The sequence below is a fragment of the Helianthus annuus genome, chromosome 12, assembly GCF_002127325.2.
Source record: "Helianthus annuus cultivar XRQ/B chromosome 12, HanXRQr2.0-SUNRISE, whole genome shotgun sequence".
Classification (NCBI taxonomy): domain Eukaryota; kingdom Viridiplantae; phylum Streptophyta; class Magnoliopsida; order Asterales; family Asteraceae; genus Helianthus; species Helianthus annuus.
In genome coordinates, this window is record NC_035444.2 from 96636117 (window position 1) to 96657199 (window position 21083).

The window sequence follows — 21083 nt, forward strand, 5'->3', positions numbered from 1 at the left end:
CCACCAGCTACCAGCTTACAGCTTTCAGCTACCAGCCACCAGCTACTTTTGCCAAACATACCCTAGATGTGTTTATATATGGTAAGTTATAACATTAATAGCTTAATTGTTCTTTAACTTAATTTGTATTAAAAAAAATTACCATTTAAGGTTACAAGTAATCACATTTTATCTTTTGATATTTTTTATTAGAAAGGGTGTAAACCTTTAACTAAAGAAGTAATTATTATTACTATTATTAGAATTGTTGTTGTTGAATGACAAGACCGACAATAAACAAATAAAACCTTTTTATACACTAAAGATTGATCTTCCTTCAAAACATTTCCCTTGTATATTTTCCATGGTTCATGCACCCAATTGCTCACTTTTCGCAAATACTTTTTACAAAAGCAAAATGGATAAACATCACATGACAGGGGATGGGGTGGGGAAGGGATCATATAAAAATTAAAAACCACAATTAACTTGTAAACCACGAAAAAAATAATAAACAGTAAATTACAAAAATCAACATTTATATATGTTACTTATTGCAAACTGTGTCCTTTATCTTTAATAATTATAGAAAATGTACTCGATGTTTGCAAACCCTTGCAAGTTATGTTGTTTAGCCTTAACTCAGTTAATTTTTTATGGTTAAATCTGACCAAATGGACCCCACATAAGAGTATTTTGGTCATTTTACTCTCATGTGGGGTCTATTTGGTCAGATTTAACCACAAAAATACCCTCGTGTGGGATTCATTTGGTGAGATTTAACCACAAAAATTAACTGAGTTAGGGCTAAAGGACATAACTTGCAAGGGTTTGTAAACATCGAGTACGTTTTCTGTAATTATTGAAGACAAATGACACAGTTTGCAATAACTGACATACATAGAGGACGAGTTTTGTAATTTACTCAAAAATAAAAGAAAAAAACAAACACAGTTTATTTTTCATTATTTTAATATGTTACTGATTTTAACGAAAAAAAACTATATATAGCTTGTAAGCTACGCGTATATATCCCGTATGACACACACACACTAGTGGAGTACTCATGCGATGCGGCGACATAGACACTGCCAGTCATGTAACATGTTATTTTTTTAAATTAAAAAAAAAAACTATAACAATATCATATTCTAATTAACGAGAATACAACGCTCTTTTTTATGGTGTAATTGTAACAAAAATATTAGCATATGAAAAAATTATGGATGTTTAGAAATCGTGAGAAAATTTGGTTTAAAAATAGTCCGTTATCATATCCCATCAACATTGTGTTTAAGGATTTTTGGTGTGCCAAGGTAAATCCCATTGGTACCGAAATTTTGCCCTATAGGTTACGTTGGTTACCGAAGAGAACACCACTCCTTAGTAACAACATTTCGGGATTGAGGAGGCGGATTTCCTATAACGATCCTGAATTCACTTTTTAGCATCCATCAAATAAGGTGATGCTACCACATTCTTTTTATTGATTATTTACAAAAAAAATGGTTGTGGGGATTAGGTGAATTTGGGACGGACACTCTCACATTTGACGAACCGAAGATGAATGCGTGGAATCTGATATAACGCTGATATGTAGGAGAAAGATGATTCTAGAAGTTAAGTGAATTGAAGATGACACCCTCTACCCTAAATAATTTCGTGTTTATAATCATCGTTATTAGATTTAACACGTTACTTTGACGACATAAGTGTTTTCTAAATAAAAACGATACTCTTTTTTTTTTATTTAAAAAAGTTATCATTATGTTATTATTTCATTTAAAAACTATATAATCTTGGACTTCGCATACATTTTATAAGTAGCATAAATGTAAGACAAACAAAATAAGATTAAATATACAAGAGTGGTACTTCAGAACTTGCTATTTAAAGACTTCATGTTCCATATGTGATACTCCTGCACCACTCTTCTTCATCCTTTAATAACACACCCTAAACCCTAATCCATTTTACAAAAATGGAGACCATGACAGTAACCATGGAGCTAGACAACCCTCCAGACCCATTCTCCTTCACTTTCCAACACCTCTCTTATCCACCACTACCACCCTTCCACCCCCAACCACCACAGTTCAAAACCTCGTGTACACCGGACTCAGTGGACACGATGAGGGAGATGATATTCCGGGTTGCAGCGTTGCAGCCGGTGCAGATCGATCTGGAATCAGTGAAGAAGCCACCAAAGAGAAGGAATGTGAAGATATCAAAGGATCCCCAGAGTGTGGCTGCAAGGCACCGAAGAGAGCGGATAAGCGAGCGGATTCGGATACTTCAGAGACTGGTGCCTGGTGGTATGAAGATGGATACGGCTTCAATGTTGGAGGAGGCAGTTCATTACATGAAGTTTTTGAAAAAACAAGTGCGGACTTTGGAACAGGCTGCTGGTGGAGTGCCGGTGGTATGGAGACAATAATAAAGGTCAACTTGTTATGTTGGTTCTTAGAGGTCAATTAGTTATGTTGCAAATATAGTTATAGTAATTAGTAGTGGGAAACCCATGCGTTGCAGCGGAATCTACAAAATATGACGGTAACATAATTCAAACCTTCAAGGAATAAATAAGTCACATAAATTGTATACAAGTATATAAAAACAACTTCTAGTGGTCTATCACCATCATTGTCGTTGGTTCAAAACACGATTTAATCCAAATTATATTGGTGCTTTTTTAAAATAACTTGTTTTGATGGAACTCATTTAATTACTTTTGAACAATGTGTAAAAAGTAATAGAAATTACGTTATAAAAGACAATCCGACCAAATTATACTTTGTTTAATTCAATTCGTAATGTATTTTTAAGCCATAATTCAATTGGTTCCTTTGTAATATGCTTGGATTGAATATATCCATCTCTTTTTTTTTTAAGGCCAACAAAAAAAATGTAATAAAAACAAGGCTAACAGTGAATTAGGCCAAAAACCACACATCTCGAAAGTTGGAACAACAAACAGACACCAATCTCACACACACATACACCAAAGATTAATATTACATCAGCAATCCCATGTGAGTGCTATACTTGGAACGAATTCTCACCTAAAGATAGCTCATGACTTTAATCTCCTTTCTTCTATCGAGGTTTGCTTGTTGCCTAATAAAATCCATGTCATTTCGACTTTGCCAAATATTAAAGATTGATTGAATAATAAAAAGCTACAACTTACAGTGATATTACAATGGCTTATATAGACCAATTACAACTTTACAGCCTACTTGAGGTTGTCAAGGCTAGTGTTACGGAACTCAACAACTACTCAATCATATCTAAAAATACACTTGCAATTTAAAAGGAAACACTAATTTACAATATTATTATTAACACTGATATTCTCCTTAATATGCCCCTGTAAGATGGAGGATCCATCGGAGACTCCAATCTTGGATCTTAGACGATGAAACGGTCCGCGACCTAGAGGTTTTGTAAGGACATCAGCGAGTTGGTCTTCGGAGTGAATGTGTTGGACCCGTAGTGAACCATTTGCAATTTTTTCGCGAACAAAGTGATAGCCCAGCGCTACATGTTTCATACGCGAATGGTAGACCGGATTTGCACACAAATAAGTAGCACCCGGTTGTCACAAAATAGTGTAGGAGATTTTGTCATCGATAAACCAAGTTCTAACAGTAAGTTTTGGACCCATGAAAGTTCAGCCGCACCATTTGCTAATGCCTTATACTCAGCTTCGGTAGAAGAACGAGAGACAGATTTTTGACGCGAAGAGCACCATGAAAGGATATTTGAGCCGAGATAGATAATGTAGGCAGTCGTCGACCGCCCCGCATCAGCTATACCACCCCAATCTGAATCAGTAAAGGCTTGAAGATCAAGGGGAGAGTTGCGGTTAAGAAACAACCCATGATGAATTGTACCTTTTAGGTACCAAAGAACACGTTTCAACGCTTGCTAACGAAGTTCAGTGGGTGCATGCATGTATTGCGATAACTTATTGACGGCAAAGGAAACATCGGGTCTAGTAAATGCAAGATATTGAAGAGATCCTACAAGTTGGCGATACGGGGTAGGATCAATTTTTGACGAGCCATCAACCAAAGATAGTGTCTCGGTAGAACTAAGAGGTGTAGCAACCGGTTTGTCACCATCCATACGAAACTTGGTGAGCAAATTTTGTATATGCGCATGTTGAGACAAAAATAGACCATTGACAGTGGGAATAATTTCTATCCCAAGAAAGTGATGCAAGGCGCCAAGGTCTTTAATTGAGAACTTTTCGGACAACGCTCGAATGACTTGATACAAAGGAATTATCATTGCCGGTGATTACGATGTCGTCAACATAAACCAAAAAATAGCAAACAATGCTCCCGTGAGTATATATAAATAAAGATGGATCGGTCAAGGACTTTTTAAAACCGAGTTCGGAAAGAAATTTGGTAAGTTCCAAGTACCATGCATGGGGTGCTTGTTTGAGCCCATAGAGAGATTTTCGTAGACGACAAAGATGGTTGGGTAGATCTGAATTTACATATCCCGGTGGTTGAGACATATACATGTCTTCATGCAAAGTGCCATGCAAGAAGGCATTATTAACATCTAGTTGCCGAAGTGACCAATTTTGAGATAGAGCAATGGCAAGGACAGTACGGATGGTGACGGGTTTAGTAACCAGACTAAAGGTTTCAAAATAGTCCTTACCATGTTCTTGTAGAAACCCCTTGGCTACTAGACGAGCCTTGTATTTTTCAATGGATCCGTACGGGCGGCGTTTTACACGAAACACCCACTTACAACCCATCGGTTTATGTTGTGATGGAGGAACGAGTTCCCACGTGGCGTTTTGAAGTAGAGCATTGAATTCAATGTCCATTGCTTTACGCCATTCGGGATCTTTCATAGCTTGAGTGTGGGTAGTTGGTTCGACCGTCAGTGGAATCGGATGAAGGGTCGTTTGGTTAACAAAATTTGAGTTGAAATATTTTGGGTTGGGTTTGCGTGTACGGGCAGGAAGAGGTGATGAGTGATTTATATTAGTTTGGGAGGGAAAATTAGATGTGGTAGTGGGAGGCATTTGTATGTGGTGGGGTGATGAATTTGTGTTAGAATGTGAAAAAGAATTAAAGTGTGGAGTGTGAGAATTATTGGATTGTGGTGAATGGGCTAAAGACTCAGGTTGGGTGTGAGTGAGTTTGTAGAGATATTATTGTGTGGGATAATGGGCTCATTAGGTCCAGAAGATGTGGGTTGTAAATGATTAATTGGAGGGGGTGATTGGGGTGTGGCAGAATGTGTTTGAGGTAAGGGTGAATTGTGGTAGTGAGTGGTGCAAGCTTGTGTGGATGGGGAAATTCCTAAAAAGTTATCTACAGAAGGTATAATAGAGTGTGAAGTTGGTTGCGAATGAAATGGAAATTGAGTCTCCACAAATTCCACATGTCGTGAGTGATATAACCGGTGATTTATAGGGTCGTAACATTTGTAAGACGATTTTGAGGATGAGTAGCCCAAAAAATACATCTTTCGGAGCGAGGATGAAGTTTGGATTTGGCGTACGGGCGAAGCCACGGATAGCACAAGCATCCAAATGGTTTGAGTTTGGTGTAAGTTGGATTTTTTTGGTATAGAAGTGTATATGGAGTTTTGAAGTCAAGAATCGGTGTGGGTAAACGGTTGATTAGGTAAATAGCGGTTTGGAAAGCATGCGTCCAAAAATGTAGTGGAAGCCGAGCATAGTGAAGTAAAGATAAGCCGGTCTCAACAATGTGATGGTGACGGCGTTCGGCAACGCTGTTTTGTTCCGAGGTATGCGGCGGAGTTGTAAAATGAGAGATACCTTGAGATTGGAGATAGTTGGTGAGACCAATGTATTCGCCACCATTGTCAGTAAAAAGTGAGATCAAAGGTGTTTGGAAAAATTTTTCTACTAGCAACTTAAATTGTGGAAACAAGATGGACACATCGGATTTATTTTTCATCGGGTATAGCCAAACGTACTTAGTATGAAAATCAACGAAAATCACGTAATAAGTGAAACCATCAATTGATTTTTGTACCGGTCCCCAAACATCCGAATATATTAATTGTAAGGGTTTTGTGGTGGTGAACGAATTCATGCCAAAGGAATCTTTATGACTTTTATTGATAGAACACGAATTACAATGAAAATTGAGAAGATTAAAATGTAAACCTAAGCATTTGGCTATTTTCTTGAAAATCCGAGTAGACGGGTGTCCAAGCTTTTGATGCCAATCAAGAGGCGATGTGGTAGACACCGCATTTATTTGAGGTGAAGAAGGAAGGTTTGCGTAATAGACATCAAGGTAATTCTCGCCCCGCATTAGACGTGCCCCCGTTCGAAGATCCTTAAAAAAGAAATGGGTGGGAAAAAATTCCACCGAAGCATGGTTAGTCTTACACAATTTAGCAACAGGTATGAGTTTATTTTTGAAATGAGGGACACACAAAACATCTTTTAATGACAGTGAACCGTTAGAAGTTGGAAGGTACGATTGACCAATATGAGTGATAGTTAGAGTATTACCATTGCCAAGAACAATTTCATCGGGTCCTCCATATTCGGATATGGAGTGGAAGGACGCACGATCTGGATCAACATGATTAGAGGCCCCAGAATCGAACATGTAAGATGAAGTAGTGACATTAGCAGTAGGTGAGGCCTTGTAACCTCCTGTGGTAACTTGGTTTTCTCGAAGAAAACGGGCAAGTTTCCTACACTCTTTGGCTTCATGACCTGCAAAATTGACAATAAAGATTGTTATGGGTCTCACGATTACCGCCATGAGAACCGGTGGACCACTGGTTGCGAGAAGCTTTGTTGTTGAAGTTTCCATGATTGTTGCGCCTGTCGGGTGCGGATCTGAAGTTTGACCGTGCTTGTCGATGAGTATAGTTGGCAGTAGCCATGATGGTTGTTAATGGAACAGTCGTGTGATTGAGTTCCCTTTCATAATTAACCAGTTTCTCAAACAATTCTGGAAAAGTAATCTTTGATTCAAGTAAGCGAAGGGATGTTGCAGTGGTTTTGAAATCATCTCCTAATTGGAAAAGAATGTGAACCATTAGATCTTCATCCTTTACGGATTTTGAACCAAGGCGAGTTCATCAGCAATCGACTTCATGTCGCGCAAGTAGTCGGCGACATTACGGTTTCCTTTCGGGTTTGAAGCAAGTTTGGATTTAAGTGAGATAATGCGAGACCGAGATGTATTTGCATAGCTCGTGACGAGCCGTTCCCAGGCCTGTCGGGATGTTTCAGCAGAGGCAATCATAGGCTGAAATGCGGGTGAGCAGCTACCAAGCAAGGCAGCCAAGATAACCTGGTCTTGTCGATACCAGGAGTGGAAATCTGGGTTTGGTTTTGTTCCTTCTGCATCAAGAAATTCCGCTAGAGCGGTTTTGTTGCCGCTAACAAAGTGAACCAGATCTAATCCGATGAGAGTGGATTGGACTTGTTTTTGCCATACTAAAAAATTGTCATTGGTGAGGGTGGTGTTGAAGTGGGTTGAAGCATTGATCTGAACAATCGGAGTCAGAGCCATGGTGGTCGGAAAAGGAAAATATAGTAAGATGAATAAAACGCAGGGGGTTAACAAAAAATAAGAAGGCAGTAGGGAAGCAAAGTGCGATGGGATTAATCGGAAGGGAGAATGAAATCGGAAAAAAAACTTCAGCAGGATCAAAGACTCGTTTGAGTTACGTATGCTCTTGATACCATATTAAAGATTGATTGAATAATAAAAAGCTACAATTTACAGTGATATTACAATGGCTTATATAGGCCAATTACAACTTTACAGCCTACTAGAGGTTGTCAAGGCTAGTGTTACGGAACTTAACAACTACTTAATCCTATCTAAAAATATAGTTGCAATTTAAAAGGAAACACTAATTTACAATATTATTATTAACACTAATATTCTCCTTAATACCAAATACACCAAAGTGCTGTTTGTATGTATAACCGCGTATACAACTCGTCTCCATTTCGCAGATCCCCTGATGTGCTTATGCATACTCATTGGATCTCTGGTTTGGAGGGAAAATATCGGTTGAACTTTACACCAATGCGCCACAACATCCCACACCGAGCCAGCTTGCAAAAAATAAACAAGTATTCAGACATCACAGCAGAATATACACCGGATGAATTCATACTTGACATTTCTTCTAACCAACACCACCACCCTATCCAAGGCGAATCTCCACATAAGATTGTTATCCTTAATGGGGTTGTGATAAAAGATTAGGTAAGGTCATGTTTTTCATAGTATGTAACCCGTCAACTAACCCAGGAATAATCAATTTTGACACTGTATCTGTCAGTGACCAGGAGCTTACCAATTCCTTTTAGTTTATAGTCAACGACTAGAAGCTTGGCTTCATCTGTAGCTCCACAAAAAATGAATTATACATCAGTAATAAAACAATGATAAAGAAGTCTATATAATAAAGGTGGCATTTTCGACTCATTTATTATGTGATCAATGATGTTTTATCTCTCACGGGTTAAAACCGTAAAATTTATCTAAAAATATATATCATACAAGAAAGCATGTCAAATAGAATAAACAGGTTTGTATCAGCCCAAGTGTATATTGGCACCCGTTTATATAAATATTTGCAAAATTTGACAAGCTAACTAAAAATATTTGCAATACTTGACAAGCAAACTAAACATATTTGCAATATTCAAGGTTTAAAAAGGCAGAAAACGGGCATCGAGGCGTTTTCCCTTAGCCTCAAGAGGAGTAAGCCTCGAGGCAGGTCGAGGCGTAAGTCTCGAAACATTATTAAAAATAATGATATATATAGTGTGAGGTTCATTGGGGAACACCAAAAAAGTGGGGAACCGGGGAACCCCTCTAATCACCGTTAGATCTAATTAATAAACGGCTGAGATTTATTTTAAACCATCAAACAGAAATCTAAATGAAATACACGGAGGGTTAAAATTGGAATTTAAAAAGTTACATTTGATCCTGCTCTGTTCTTAACCGTCACCCCCTAATTCCGTCTCCGGCGACAATCTGCCATGGATGACAACCTCCATGCGTGAGATCTCCATCCTCAATATGCTCTCCATATTAATCTACATATTCATTCTCATCTCCGTTCAACAGATTCGCCACAACAGCAAACCTTTACTTTACCTAGTAGTAGTATTCGAGTATCTCGACACTGATTGGAAAAATGGTACTCGATGGCGGCCTTATTCAGTTGGTGTGTCCTTCCACGTCTTGTGACGGACCTGCTTTCAACCGCGGTCGCTTACGGCGGAACCGGCAGCGGTAGTCGCTATTTGCCTCACCTCCATTCGTCATTAGTTGAGCTGATATGAAATAACGATTGCAAAACAGTTTTCTGTTGATGACGTCATCAATAACGGTTCCGAATCCGATAACGAATAATGTAGGCAGAACACGTGAGTAATCGCAACGAAGAAAGAGAAACAAAATTAAAATGCAATATATTGGTAATGGTACAGATCTGAACGGTTGTACTTGTAATTTGTTCGATTAATTGTTCAAATCATGACAGGTAATTTCAGTTCCATAATGTTGTATAAAACTCAACTTTGCATTATCTTCTGATATGTGTGGTTTGTTAGCTTTTCAAATTTGTATTATTTTATGAAATGATGATAAATAATGGATTTAAGATAGGCCTGAGTGTAGTTGTTGTGTTCATTGAAAGAAAACAAAATTTGCTGCGATTTTACTTAAATTTACATGATATTTTACATGTTAAACGAATTTGTTTTACATAATTTTACGTGGTTGAATTATTTTGAAACAAATTAATTAGTTTTATATAAGTTTACATGTAAAACAAATTGGTTTTACAAAGTTAAGTTTTTCATTTATAATGTTTTTAACTTGTGTTTCAATTTTTTGCACGTTAATGTTTGATTCTTCGTTTATTCGCAATCTGTAATGACTGCAGACAACAATATGTCAACCGCAATAGATAAGTAAATGGTAATTCTGTATGTTAATGTTTATATTGAGCTATGAACAATTTAATTTGTAAATAGAGTGAGTTCACGGATCTGAATGAAACCTACATGTTCACTCATATTCTTATTTCGTACTCCACACTTTGCTTTAAACTAAATTAAATTGATAACATGTAGCACTACTTATGGACTGATGTTATTTTTGAAGCTTCAGCTAAATTAGTATTGATTTGTTAGACAAGTAACGGGCAGGTTGTCGACTTTACGGTTAAACAGACCAGGAACGATTTGGAAGCATGTGGGCAGCCTAATAACCTGGTGCAGCAGTTTAGATGCAGTGGCATAGCGATTCCGAAGGTTAATACTTTCGTTTGGCGGGATTTGAATGGAAGTATGCCTACGGCTGCTGCGGCTGTTGCGTTGGAGGCTAGAAAGGTTCTAAATGGAGACACGAGACATGGTGCGTATGGCATCGATGATGAAATTGTCGAACACCTGCTGGCATGGTTGTAAAACAAGGTCTCCAAGACCGAGTACTCCCCGAATAGTCGCTACAAGGTAGGTTGCCGAGGCGACTATCTTTAACTCCGACTAATTACTCAGAATCGATCAAACGCGGTCAATCTTGACCAGAATCCGATCTAGAAGGATAACCGAGAAACCATACATTTAACATGTTAAATATATCATAAAAATTTAATTTAACATGTTAAAAATTATTATATATATATTTTTTAATTTTCAGATCTTTTGCATATAAATACATGTAGAAATCTTTTAATAAAAAAATCAAAAAATAAAAATATGCTCAAAAATACTTTAAAAAAGGTAACAATCTTTTTTTTACAAAAATGATTTTTTAATTAGAGTGGCTTCTACACAAAACTTCAAAAAAATTGAGAAAATAAATAATTTTTAAAATGGTGAACGAGGGTTGGGATCAATGGGGAACACCCAAAAAAAATGAGGAACCGAAAAACCATTCCTTTAGCATGTTAAATATATCACAAAAAAGTTTAATTTATTAATTTTCGGATCTTGTATATATAAATACATGTAGAAGCGTTTTAAATAAAAAAAGTTCAAAGACTAAAAAATAAAATCATGCTTAAAAAAATTTAATTCTATATAATATATTTAACATGTTAAATATTGGTTGGTTCTCCACTTTTTGGTATTTCCTATTGAATCCAACCCTTAGACGCTATATTGAATAACGATGGTTAAAAAATAAGAAATTAACAGGGAAATCGGTATCGAAGCTACACATGGTCTTTCCTAGCTTCTACATGTATTTGTATTTTCAAAAGCTCAAAAAGATTGAAAAAAAAATAAATTTTTACATCTTAAATTGAATTGTAAAAGAAAATTTTACCTTTTTTCTAATTGTTTAAGCATTTTTTTTAAATTTTTGAAATTTTATATAAAAAAGCATTCTACTTGTATATAAATGCAAAATCTCAACAAAAAATGAAAAGGTTAACTTTTAACATGTTGAATTGATTTTTTTTTTTATAAATTATTTAACATATTAAATGCATGGTTCCGCGGTTCCTCGCTTTTTTTATGTCCCCATTGAATTCAACCCTTAGGCATTAATATTGACTAGTGATGGTTCAAAAAATGAGAAAGCAAAACGGAAATCAGAATAGAAGCTACACATGCTATTTTATTTATTTTTTCAAAAGCTTTAACAAAATTGAAAAAAAAAGTTTTAACATGTTAAATTAAATTGAAAAAAAACAATTTTTGTAAATTTTTTTTACCTTTTTTCTAATTGTTTTTAATAATTTTTTTAATTTTTAATTTTAGATTTTTTTAATAAAAAAAGCCTTCTACGTGTATTTATATATAAGCCCAATAACAATTGAAAACATTAATTTTTAACATATTAAATTGAATTTTTATAATATATTTAACATGTTTAATGTATGGTTCCTCGTTCCCCGCTTGTTTGTTGTTCCTCCTCATTGAACCAAACTCTTAGGCAATAATATTGAATAGTGATTGTTCAAAAAAAATATGAGAAATCAAAAAGGAAATCGGAATCGATGTTACAAATGCTCTTTCCTAGCTTCTACATGCGTTTATATTTTGAAAAGCTCAAACAAAATTAAAAAAAAAATATTTTTAACATGTTAAATTAAATTAAAAAAAACAATTTTGTAAATTTTTTTATAATTGTTTTTAAACATTTTTTTAAACTTTTTTAGGTTTTTGATCTTTTTTTATAAAAATGCCTTCTACATGTTTTTATTTGCAAACGCTCAAAAATAATTGAAAACATAAATTTTTAACATGTTAAATTTAATTCTTTACAGTATATTTAACATGTTAAATGTTGGTTGGTTAGTTATCCACTTTTTGTTGTTTCCTATTGAATCCAACCCCTAGGCATTAATATTGAATAATGATGGTTAAAAAATGAGAAATTAAAAGTAAAATCGGAATCGAAGCTACACATGGTCTTTCCTAGCTTCTATATGTTTTTGTATTTTCAAAAGTTCAAAAAGATTGAAAAAAAATTTACATCTTGAATTGAATTGTAAAAGAAAAATTTACCTTCTTTCTAGTTGTTTAAGCATTTTTTTTTTAGTTTTTGAAATTTTATATAAAAAAGCATTCTACTTGTATTTAAATGCAAAATCTCAACAAAAAAAAATGAAAACATCAACTTTTAACATGTTATATTGATTTTTTTTTATAAATTATTTAACATGTTAAATGCATGGTTCCGCGGTTCTTCAATTTCCTTCTTCCGGCTACACAAATGCCCAAAACCCTACCAAATCCGTTATCACACAAAACTTTAATTTAATTTTTTGAACTCTAATCCAAACTTTTATATATAATCTGGTCATATAAAGTCGAATCGAATCTTTTTGATTAATGAAAACTTTCATTTAACATGTTAAGATTATTTATTTTAATATATTGAGCTCGCATATATTACACTTCCTTCTTCCTACAACACAAATGCCTTAAACCCTACCAAATCAATTCTCACACAAAACTTCATTTTAAATTTTTTAACTCTAATCCTAAATTTAATATGTAATATGGTCGTATAAAGTCGAATCAAATCTAGTTGATCAATGCAAACTTTCATTTAACATGTTAAGATTATTTATTTTAATATATTGAGCCCGCATAGATTACATTTCCTTCTTCCTGCAATACAAATGCCTTAAACCCTACCAAATCAATTCTCACACAAAACATCATTTAAATTTTTTTAACTCTAATCCGAAATTGATTATATAATTTGGTCAAATAAAGTCGAATCACATCTAGTTCATCAATTTAAACTTTCATTTAATATGTTAAATATATTTATTTTAATATTTTGAATCCGCATAGATGCAATTTCCTTCTTACTGCTACACAAATGCCCGAAACCCTACCAAAGACATTCTCACACAAAACTTTATTTTAATTTTTTGAACTCTAATCTGAAATTCAATATATAATTTGGTCGTATAAAGATATTTACATGTAAAAATAAGTTAAAGTTTACACCGCAAAATCATACAACCACAAAAAAAATTGCTCCAAACATGCTCATTTAACATTTTAACATGTTAAATTTGTTTTTTTTTTTTAATATTTTGAGATCGCATAGATTCCATTTTGAATTTGAACTTATCATTTCTCATAATAATTAAAAAAATTAAATAATATAATAAAGTGTGAGGTTCAAAAAAGAACACCAAAAAAGTGGTGAATCGGGAAACATGTCTTTAACATGTTAAATATATTATAAAAAATTATTTTAACATGTTAAAAATATTCTTTTCAAACTTTTTAAGGGCTTTTGTATATAAACATGTGTAGAAGCATTCTAATAAAAAAAATCATTTGTCTAAATTTTTTTTAAAGTATCTACATTTATTTACATGCAAAAGCTCCAAAAAAAACTTCGAAAAGAAACTAACTTTTAACATGTTAAATTATTTATTATGATATTTTAAACATGTTAATTGTTCCCCCGATTCTCTATTTTTAAATGTTCCAAATTGAGTGGCGAATCGGGGAACAATGTCTTTAATATGTTAAATATATTATAAAAAAAAAATCAATTTAACGTGTTAAAATTATTTTTTTCAAGATTTTTCAGGGCTTTTGTATAAAAACATGTGTAGAACCATTCTAATAAAAATAGTTTTTGTAAAAAAATATTTTTAAGTTTTCTCAAAGCGTTTTTTTTTTACTTTTTAAATATTTTTTAATTAAAAAAGTTTCTACATGCATTTATATACAAAAGCTACAAAAAAAAATTGAAATTTTTTTAACATGTTAAATTAAATTTTTTTGATATATTTAACATGTTAAATTCATGGTTCCCCGGTTCTGCATTTTTTAAGTGTTCCACATTGAGTATTGAATCGGGAAAAAATGTCTTTAACATGTTAAATAATTTATAAAAATTTCAATTTAATATGTTAAAAATTATTTTTTTTTTAATTTTTCAAGGCTTTCGTATACAAAGATGTGTAGAAGCATTCTTATAAAAAAATCATTTAAAAAAATTAATTGTTTTCAAAGATTTTTTTTTTGTTTTTTTAACTAAAAAAATTTCTACATGTATAAGCTATGGAAGAAATTTTGAAAAAAAAAACTTAAACATGTTAAATTATTTTTTATGATATATTTAACATGTTAAATACATGGTTACCTGGTTCTCTATTTTTTTAAGTGTTTCACACTTAGTGGTGAATCGGGGAACCATGTCTTTCAGATGTTAAATATATTATAAAATAATCAACTTAACATGTTTAAAGTTTATCATACAAAACTTATTTTAACATGTTTGGTCAAACACTAAATTGAGTTTAGTTGATCACCGCAAACACTAATTAGCATGTTAAATTTATTTATTTAATATTTTTAGTTCACATAGACTCTATGCGAAACTTTATTTTAATATTATAAACTTTTATCTGAAATTCAATATATAATTCAGTTAAATAAAGTTGAATCGAATCTAGTTGATTAATGAAATCTCTCATTTAACATTTTAAAGTTTATCATACACAAAAGTTATTTTAGTATGTATGGTCAGATAGAGGTAAATCGAGCTTAGTTGATCAATTCTAACGCTCATTTAACATGTTAAATTTATTTATTTTAATATTTTGAGCCTGCATAGACTACTATATCCTTCTTCCTACTACACAAATGCCCCAAACCCTATCAAATTTATCCTGACACAAAACTTTATTTTAATTTTTTGAAATCAAACCCAAAATTCAATATATAATTTTGATGTATAAGTTTGAATCAAATCTAGTTGATCAATGCAAACCTTGATTTAACATATTAAGTTTTTTATTTTAATATATTAAGTCCGCATAGACTCAATTTCCTTCTTCCTGCTACACAAATGCCCCAAACCCTATCAAATCCGTTATCACACAAAACTTTACTTTAATTTTTTGAACTCTAATCCAAACTTTAATATATAATTTGGTAATATAAAGTCGAATCGAATCTTTTTGATTAATGCAAACTTTCATTTAACATGTTAAGATTATTTATTTTAATACATTGAGCCCACGTAGCTTACATTTCCTTCTTCCTGTAACACAAATGCCTTAAGCTCTACAAATCAATTCTAATACAAAACTTCATTTTAAAATTTTTAACTCTAATCCGAAATTTAATATGTAACGTGGTCGTATAAAGTTGAATCAAATCTAGTTGATCAATGCAAACTTTCATTTAACATGTTAAGATTATTTATTTTAATATATTGAGCCCGCGTAGATTACATTTCCTTCTTCCTGCAACACAAAAGCCTTAAACCCTACCAAATCAATTCTCACACAAAACATTATTTTAAATTTTTTAACTCTAATCCGAAATTCATTATATAATTTGGTCAAAAAAGTCGAATCACATCTAGTTCATCAATTTAAACTTTCATTTAACATGTTAAATATATTTATTTTAATATTTTGAGTCCGCATAGATGCAATTTCCTTTTTCCTACTACATAAATGCCCGAAACCCTACCAAAGACATTCTCACACAAAACTTTATTTTAATTTTTGAACTCTAATCCGAAATTCAATATATAATATGGTCGTATAAAGATATTTACATGTAAAAATAAGTTAAAGTTTACACCGCAAAATCATATAACTACAAAAAAAAAATTTGCACCAAACATGCTCATTTAACATTTTAACATGTTAATTTTTTTTTTAATATTTTGAGATCGCATAGATTCCATTTTGAATTTGAACTTATCATTTCTCATAATAATTTAAAAAATTAAATAAGATAATAAAGTGTGAGGTTCAAAAGAGAACACCAAAAAAGTGGTGAATCGGGGAACCATGTCTTTAACATGTTAAATATATTATAAAAAAAATTAATTTCACATGTTAAAAAATATTTTTTTCAAACATTTTTAAGGCTTTTGTATATAAAGATGTGTAGAAGCATTCTAATAAAAAATTTATTTATGTAAATTTTTTTTTTAAAGTTTCTACATTTATTTACATGCAAAAGCTCCAAAAAAAAAAACTAACTTTTAACATGTTAAATTATTTTTTATGATATTTTAAACATGTTAATTGTTCACCGATTATCTATTTTTAAATGTTCCACATTGAGTGGTGAATCAGGGAACAATGTCTTTAACATGTTAAATATATTATAAAAAAATCAATTTAACGTGTTAAAAATTATTTTTTTTTCAAGATTTTTCAGGGCTTTTGTATAAAAACATGTGTAGAACCATTCTAATAAAAATAGTTTTTGTAAAAAAAAATATTTTTAAGTGTTCTCAAAGCATTTTTTATACTTTTTAAATATTTTTTAATTTAAAAGGTTTCTACATGCATTTATATGCAAAATCTACAATAAAATTCTGAATTTTTTTTAACATGTTAAACTAAGTTTTTTGATATATTTAACATGTTAAATTCATGGTTCCCCGGTTCTGTATTTTTTAAGTGTTCCACATTGAGTATTGAATCAGGAAAAATGTCTTTAACATATTAAATAAATTAAAAATTCAATTTAATATGTTAAAAATTATTTTTTTTTAATTTTTCAAGGCTTTGGTGTACAAACATGTGTAGAAGCATTCTAATAAAAAAATAATTTTTGAAAAAAAAAACATTTTTAGTTGTTTTCAAAGATTTTTTTTAATTTTTTTTAACTTAAAAAATTTCTACATGTATAAGCTACGAAAGAAATTTTGAAAAAAAAAAAGTTAAACATGTTAAATTATTTTTTATGATATATTTAACATGTTAAATACATGTTTACCCGGTTCTCATTTTTTTTTTTTTAAGTTTTTCACACTGAATGGTGAATCGGGGAACCATGTCTTTCAGATGTTAAATATATTATAAAATAATTAACTTAACGTGTTAAAAAAAATTTCAAAAACTTTTATTTTAAATTTTGAACTCTAATCCGAAATCTAATATATAATTTAGTCTTGAATCAAAACTAGTTTAAAGTTTATCATACAAAACTTATTTTAACATGTTTGGTCAAACACTAAATTGAGTTTAGCTGATCACCGCAAACACTAATTAACATGTTAAATTTATTTATTTAATATTTTTAGTTCACATAGACTCTATGCAAAACTTTATTTTAATATTGTAAACTTTTATCCGAAATTCAATATATAATTTATTAAATAAAGTTGAATCGAATCTAGTTGATTAATGAAATCTCTCATTTAACATTTTAAAGTTTATCATACAAAAAAGTTATTTTAGTATGTATGGTCAGATAGAGGTAAATCGAGTTTAGTTGATCAATTCTAACGCTCATTTAACATGTTAAATTTATTTATTTCAATATTTTGAGCCTGCATAGACTCGACAAAAACACTTTAATTAAATATTTTGACCACCGATCCAAAATTTAGTATATAATTTAGTCAAATAAAGTTGAAATGAACATAGTTGATTAATAGAAACTCTCAATTTAACATGTTAAACTTTATGATAAAAAACTTATTGTTAAGTTGATCAGATAGAATCAAATCGAGTTTTAGCTAATCAATGAAACCACTCATATAACATATTAACTTTATTTATTTTTATATTTTGAGCCAGGATATACAACAAAAACAAAACAAGCACATGTCATACAAGAACAAAGCAAAAACAAAATAAGTGCATGCCATACAGAAACAAAAATAAAAAATAAAACAAATCCACTGAACCTGCACCGATCTTCTAAGCTGATATCCACCAAAAAGTGCCGGTCTTGATTTCTTCGACCAAATGTTCACTGAGGTATTTTTGGCATTGAAGACTTTGTTATTTCGATGCAACCAGATATACCAAGCAGTCATGAGACAAATTGCATACATAGCCTTCTCTTTTTTCTTATCATATCCTCTTCTAAAACAATGAGAAATTAACTGGGAAAGGGACTCGAAGGATGCCAGAACAGGGACTTGAATCCAAACGAATACTTGCCACCACACTTCCTGGGCGAAAACGCAAGAGGCCAGCAGGGGTTTGACAATTTCATCATCGATGCTACACGCACCATGTCTCGTGTCTCCATTTAGAACCCTTCTAGCCTCCAACGCAACAGCCGCAACAGCCGTCGGTATACTTCCATTCATATCCCGCCAAACGAAAGTATTGACCTTCGGAATCGCTAAGCCCCTCCAAACTAAACAGCTGCACCTGATTATTAGGCTGCCCACATGATTCCAAATCGTTCCTGATCAGTTTATCTGTAAAGTTGACAACCGGCCTGTTACTTGTCTAACAAATCAATACTAATTTAGCTGAAGCTTCAAAAATAACATCAGTTCATAACTAATGCTACATGTTATCAAATTTAATTTAGTGTAAGCAAAGTGTGGAGTACGATATACGAATATGAATGAATATGTAAGTTCCATTCGGATCCGTGAACTTACTCTATTTACAAATTAAATTGTTCAAAGCACAATATAAACATAAACATACGGAATTACCATTTCCTTATCTATTGCGGCCGAAATATTTTTGTCGGCAGTCATTACAGATTGCGCATAAACGAAGAATCAAACATTAACCTACAAAAAATTAGAACACAAGTTAACAACATTTTAAAAGAAAAACTTAACTTTGTAAAGCCAATTTGTTTCAAAATAATTCAACTATGTAAAATTATGTAAAACAAATTCGTTTAACATGTAAAATATCATGTAAATTTAAGCAGAATCACTTTTGTTTGTTTAACATGTAAAATATCATGTAAATTTAAGTACAATCGCACGAAATTTTGTTTTCTTTCAATGAACACAACAACTACAATTAGGCCTATGTTAATTCCATTATTTATCATCATTTCAATAAATACAAATTTGAAAAGCTAACAAACCAAACACATCAGAAGGTAATGCAAAAACGTTGAGTTTTATACAACATTATGGAATTGAAATTACCTGTCATGATTCGAACAATTAATCGAACAAATTACAAGTACAACCATTCAGATCTGTACCATTATCAATATATTGCATTTGAATTTTGTTTCTCTTGCTTCGTTGCGATGAATCACGTGTTCTGCCTGCGTTATTCGTTATCGGATTCGGAACCGTCATTGATGACATCATCAACAGAAAACTGTTTTGCAATCGTTATTTCATATCAAATCAACTAATGATGAATGGAGGTGAGGCACATAGCGACATTCGGAACCGCTGCCGTAAGCAACGGTGGTTGAAATCAGGTCCGTCACAAGACGTGGAAGGATACACCAACTGAATAAGGCCGCGATCGTGTACCATTTTTTCAATCGGTGTCGAGATACTCGAATACTAGGGAGAGTAACGGTTTGCCGTTGTGGCGGATCTGTTGAACGGAGATGATATTGAATATGTAGAGTAATATGGAGAGCATATTGAGGATGGAGATCTTCTCGTGCGTAGAACGGTCGCCGGAGCTGCCGTAACATCGCCGGAAAAGAGCTACGGAGAAAAAGATCTGGAGAAAATACGTATTCAGTAGCGTGTTTAAAACTTAAATATATATGGACAAAAATGCCCCTGTTCCCCAGTTCCCCATTTTTTTAGTGTTCCCTAATGAACCCTTCCCTATATATATATATATATATATAGGGTTGAGTTCATTTCAGAACTCTAAATAACTACAGAACTTTCAGAACTCCTAATAAACAATCATTTTATATATAAGTTTTTGTATTTAGGATCTTTTTATCATCTATTATATGTATTTCTTTGATTACATACATGTTAAAAATAATTTACATATGTTTAATTGCCAAAATTATATATATGTGTCATAACTAATTACATATATGTAAAAAAACTAGTTTACATATGTGTAATTATAAAATTACATATAAAAATGATAAAATTACTCTTAACATGTATATAATCGTAAAAATACACATAATAAATGATAAAATTATCCTAAACATAAAAATATATAAATAAAAAGATTGTTTATTAGGAGTATTACGAGTTCTGTAAATATTTATGGTTCTGAAATGATCCTGACCCTCGCCCTATATATATATCATACAAGTCACAATTAACATAAAACAAACATAATGAATATTATAAAACCCACTTTAGTAATAAAACAAACATCATAAATGGTTCAATAACCAAGGTTTAACATAAAACAAGCATCATAAAATATAGTTCGAACAACTTAATTTAGCGATTAGATTTTTATAACCTAACATATGTTTTTAAGTTAACTATTGGGTTAGTCCACCAATTAAGCCCAATAAACACTGAATGGGTCTAAAATAAAGTCTAGAAAACCTAAAATTTTTCAATTTTTACAAGGTCTGCCTCACCTCACAACCTCACCGCCTCTTATAGCCTCGGAAAGCCTCAGAACTGAGGCCTAGGTTTCAGTTGACCCCTATGAAGCTAAGTCTTTAAGGCGATTTTTCATAAGCCTCGAGGCGGGCCTCGGAAAGCCTTTTTAAACCATGGCAATATTTGACACGCTAACTATTTTTCAAGACATTAAATACTTGAACAAACGGTGTATCTTGTATCCAAACATGATTTGACACATTTTGACCCGTTACTCGATCAATTAATTCATCATTATGGTTCAGGCAAAAGTCAATAAATGTGCGGGTGAATAAAAGAGTATGTATTTCAATTGGGCAACCAATGATGAACCGC

General features: G+C 32.2%; 1 protein-coding gene across 1 annotated transcript; it reads left to right on the forward strand.

Annotated features, from left to right (window-relative positions):
- Positions 1-1898: 1898 nt before the first annotated feature.
- On the forward strand, positions 1899-2659 carry LOC110897087 (transcription factor HEC2). Its single transcript, XM_022143984.2, has one exon. It carries the CDS (start codon positions 1961-1963, stop codon positions 2414-2416), a length of 456 nt encoding a protein of 151 aa, XP_021999676.1. The 5' UTR covers positions 1899-1960; the 3' UTR covers positions 2417-2659.
- The last annotated feature ends 18424 nt before the right edge of the window (positions 2660-21083 follow it).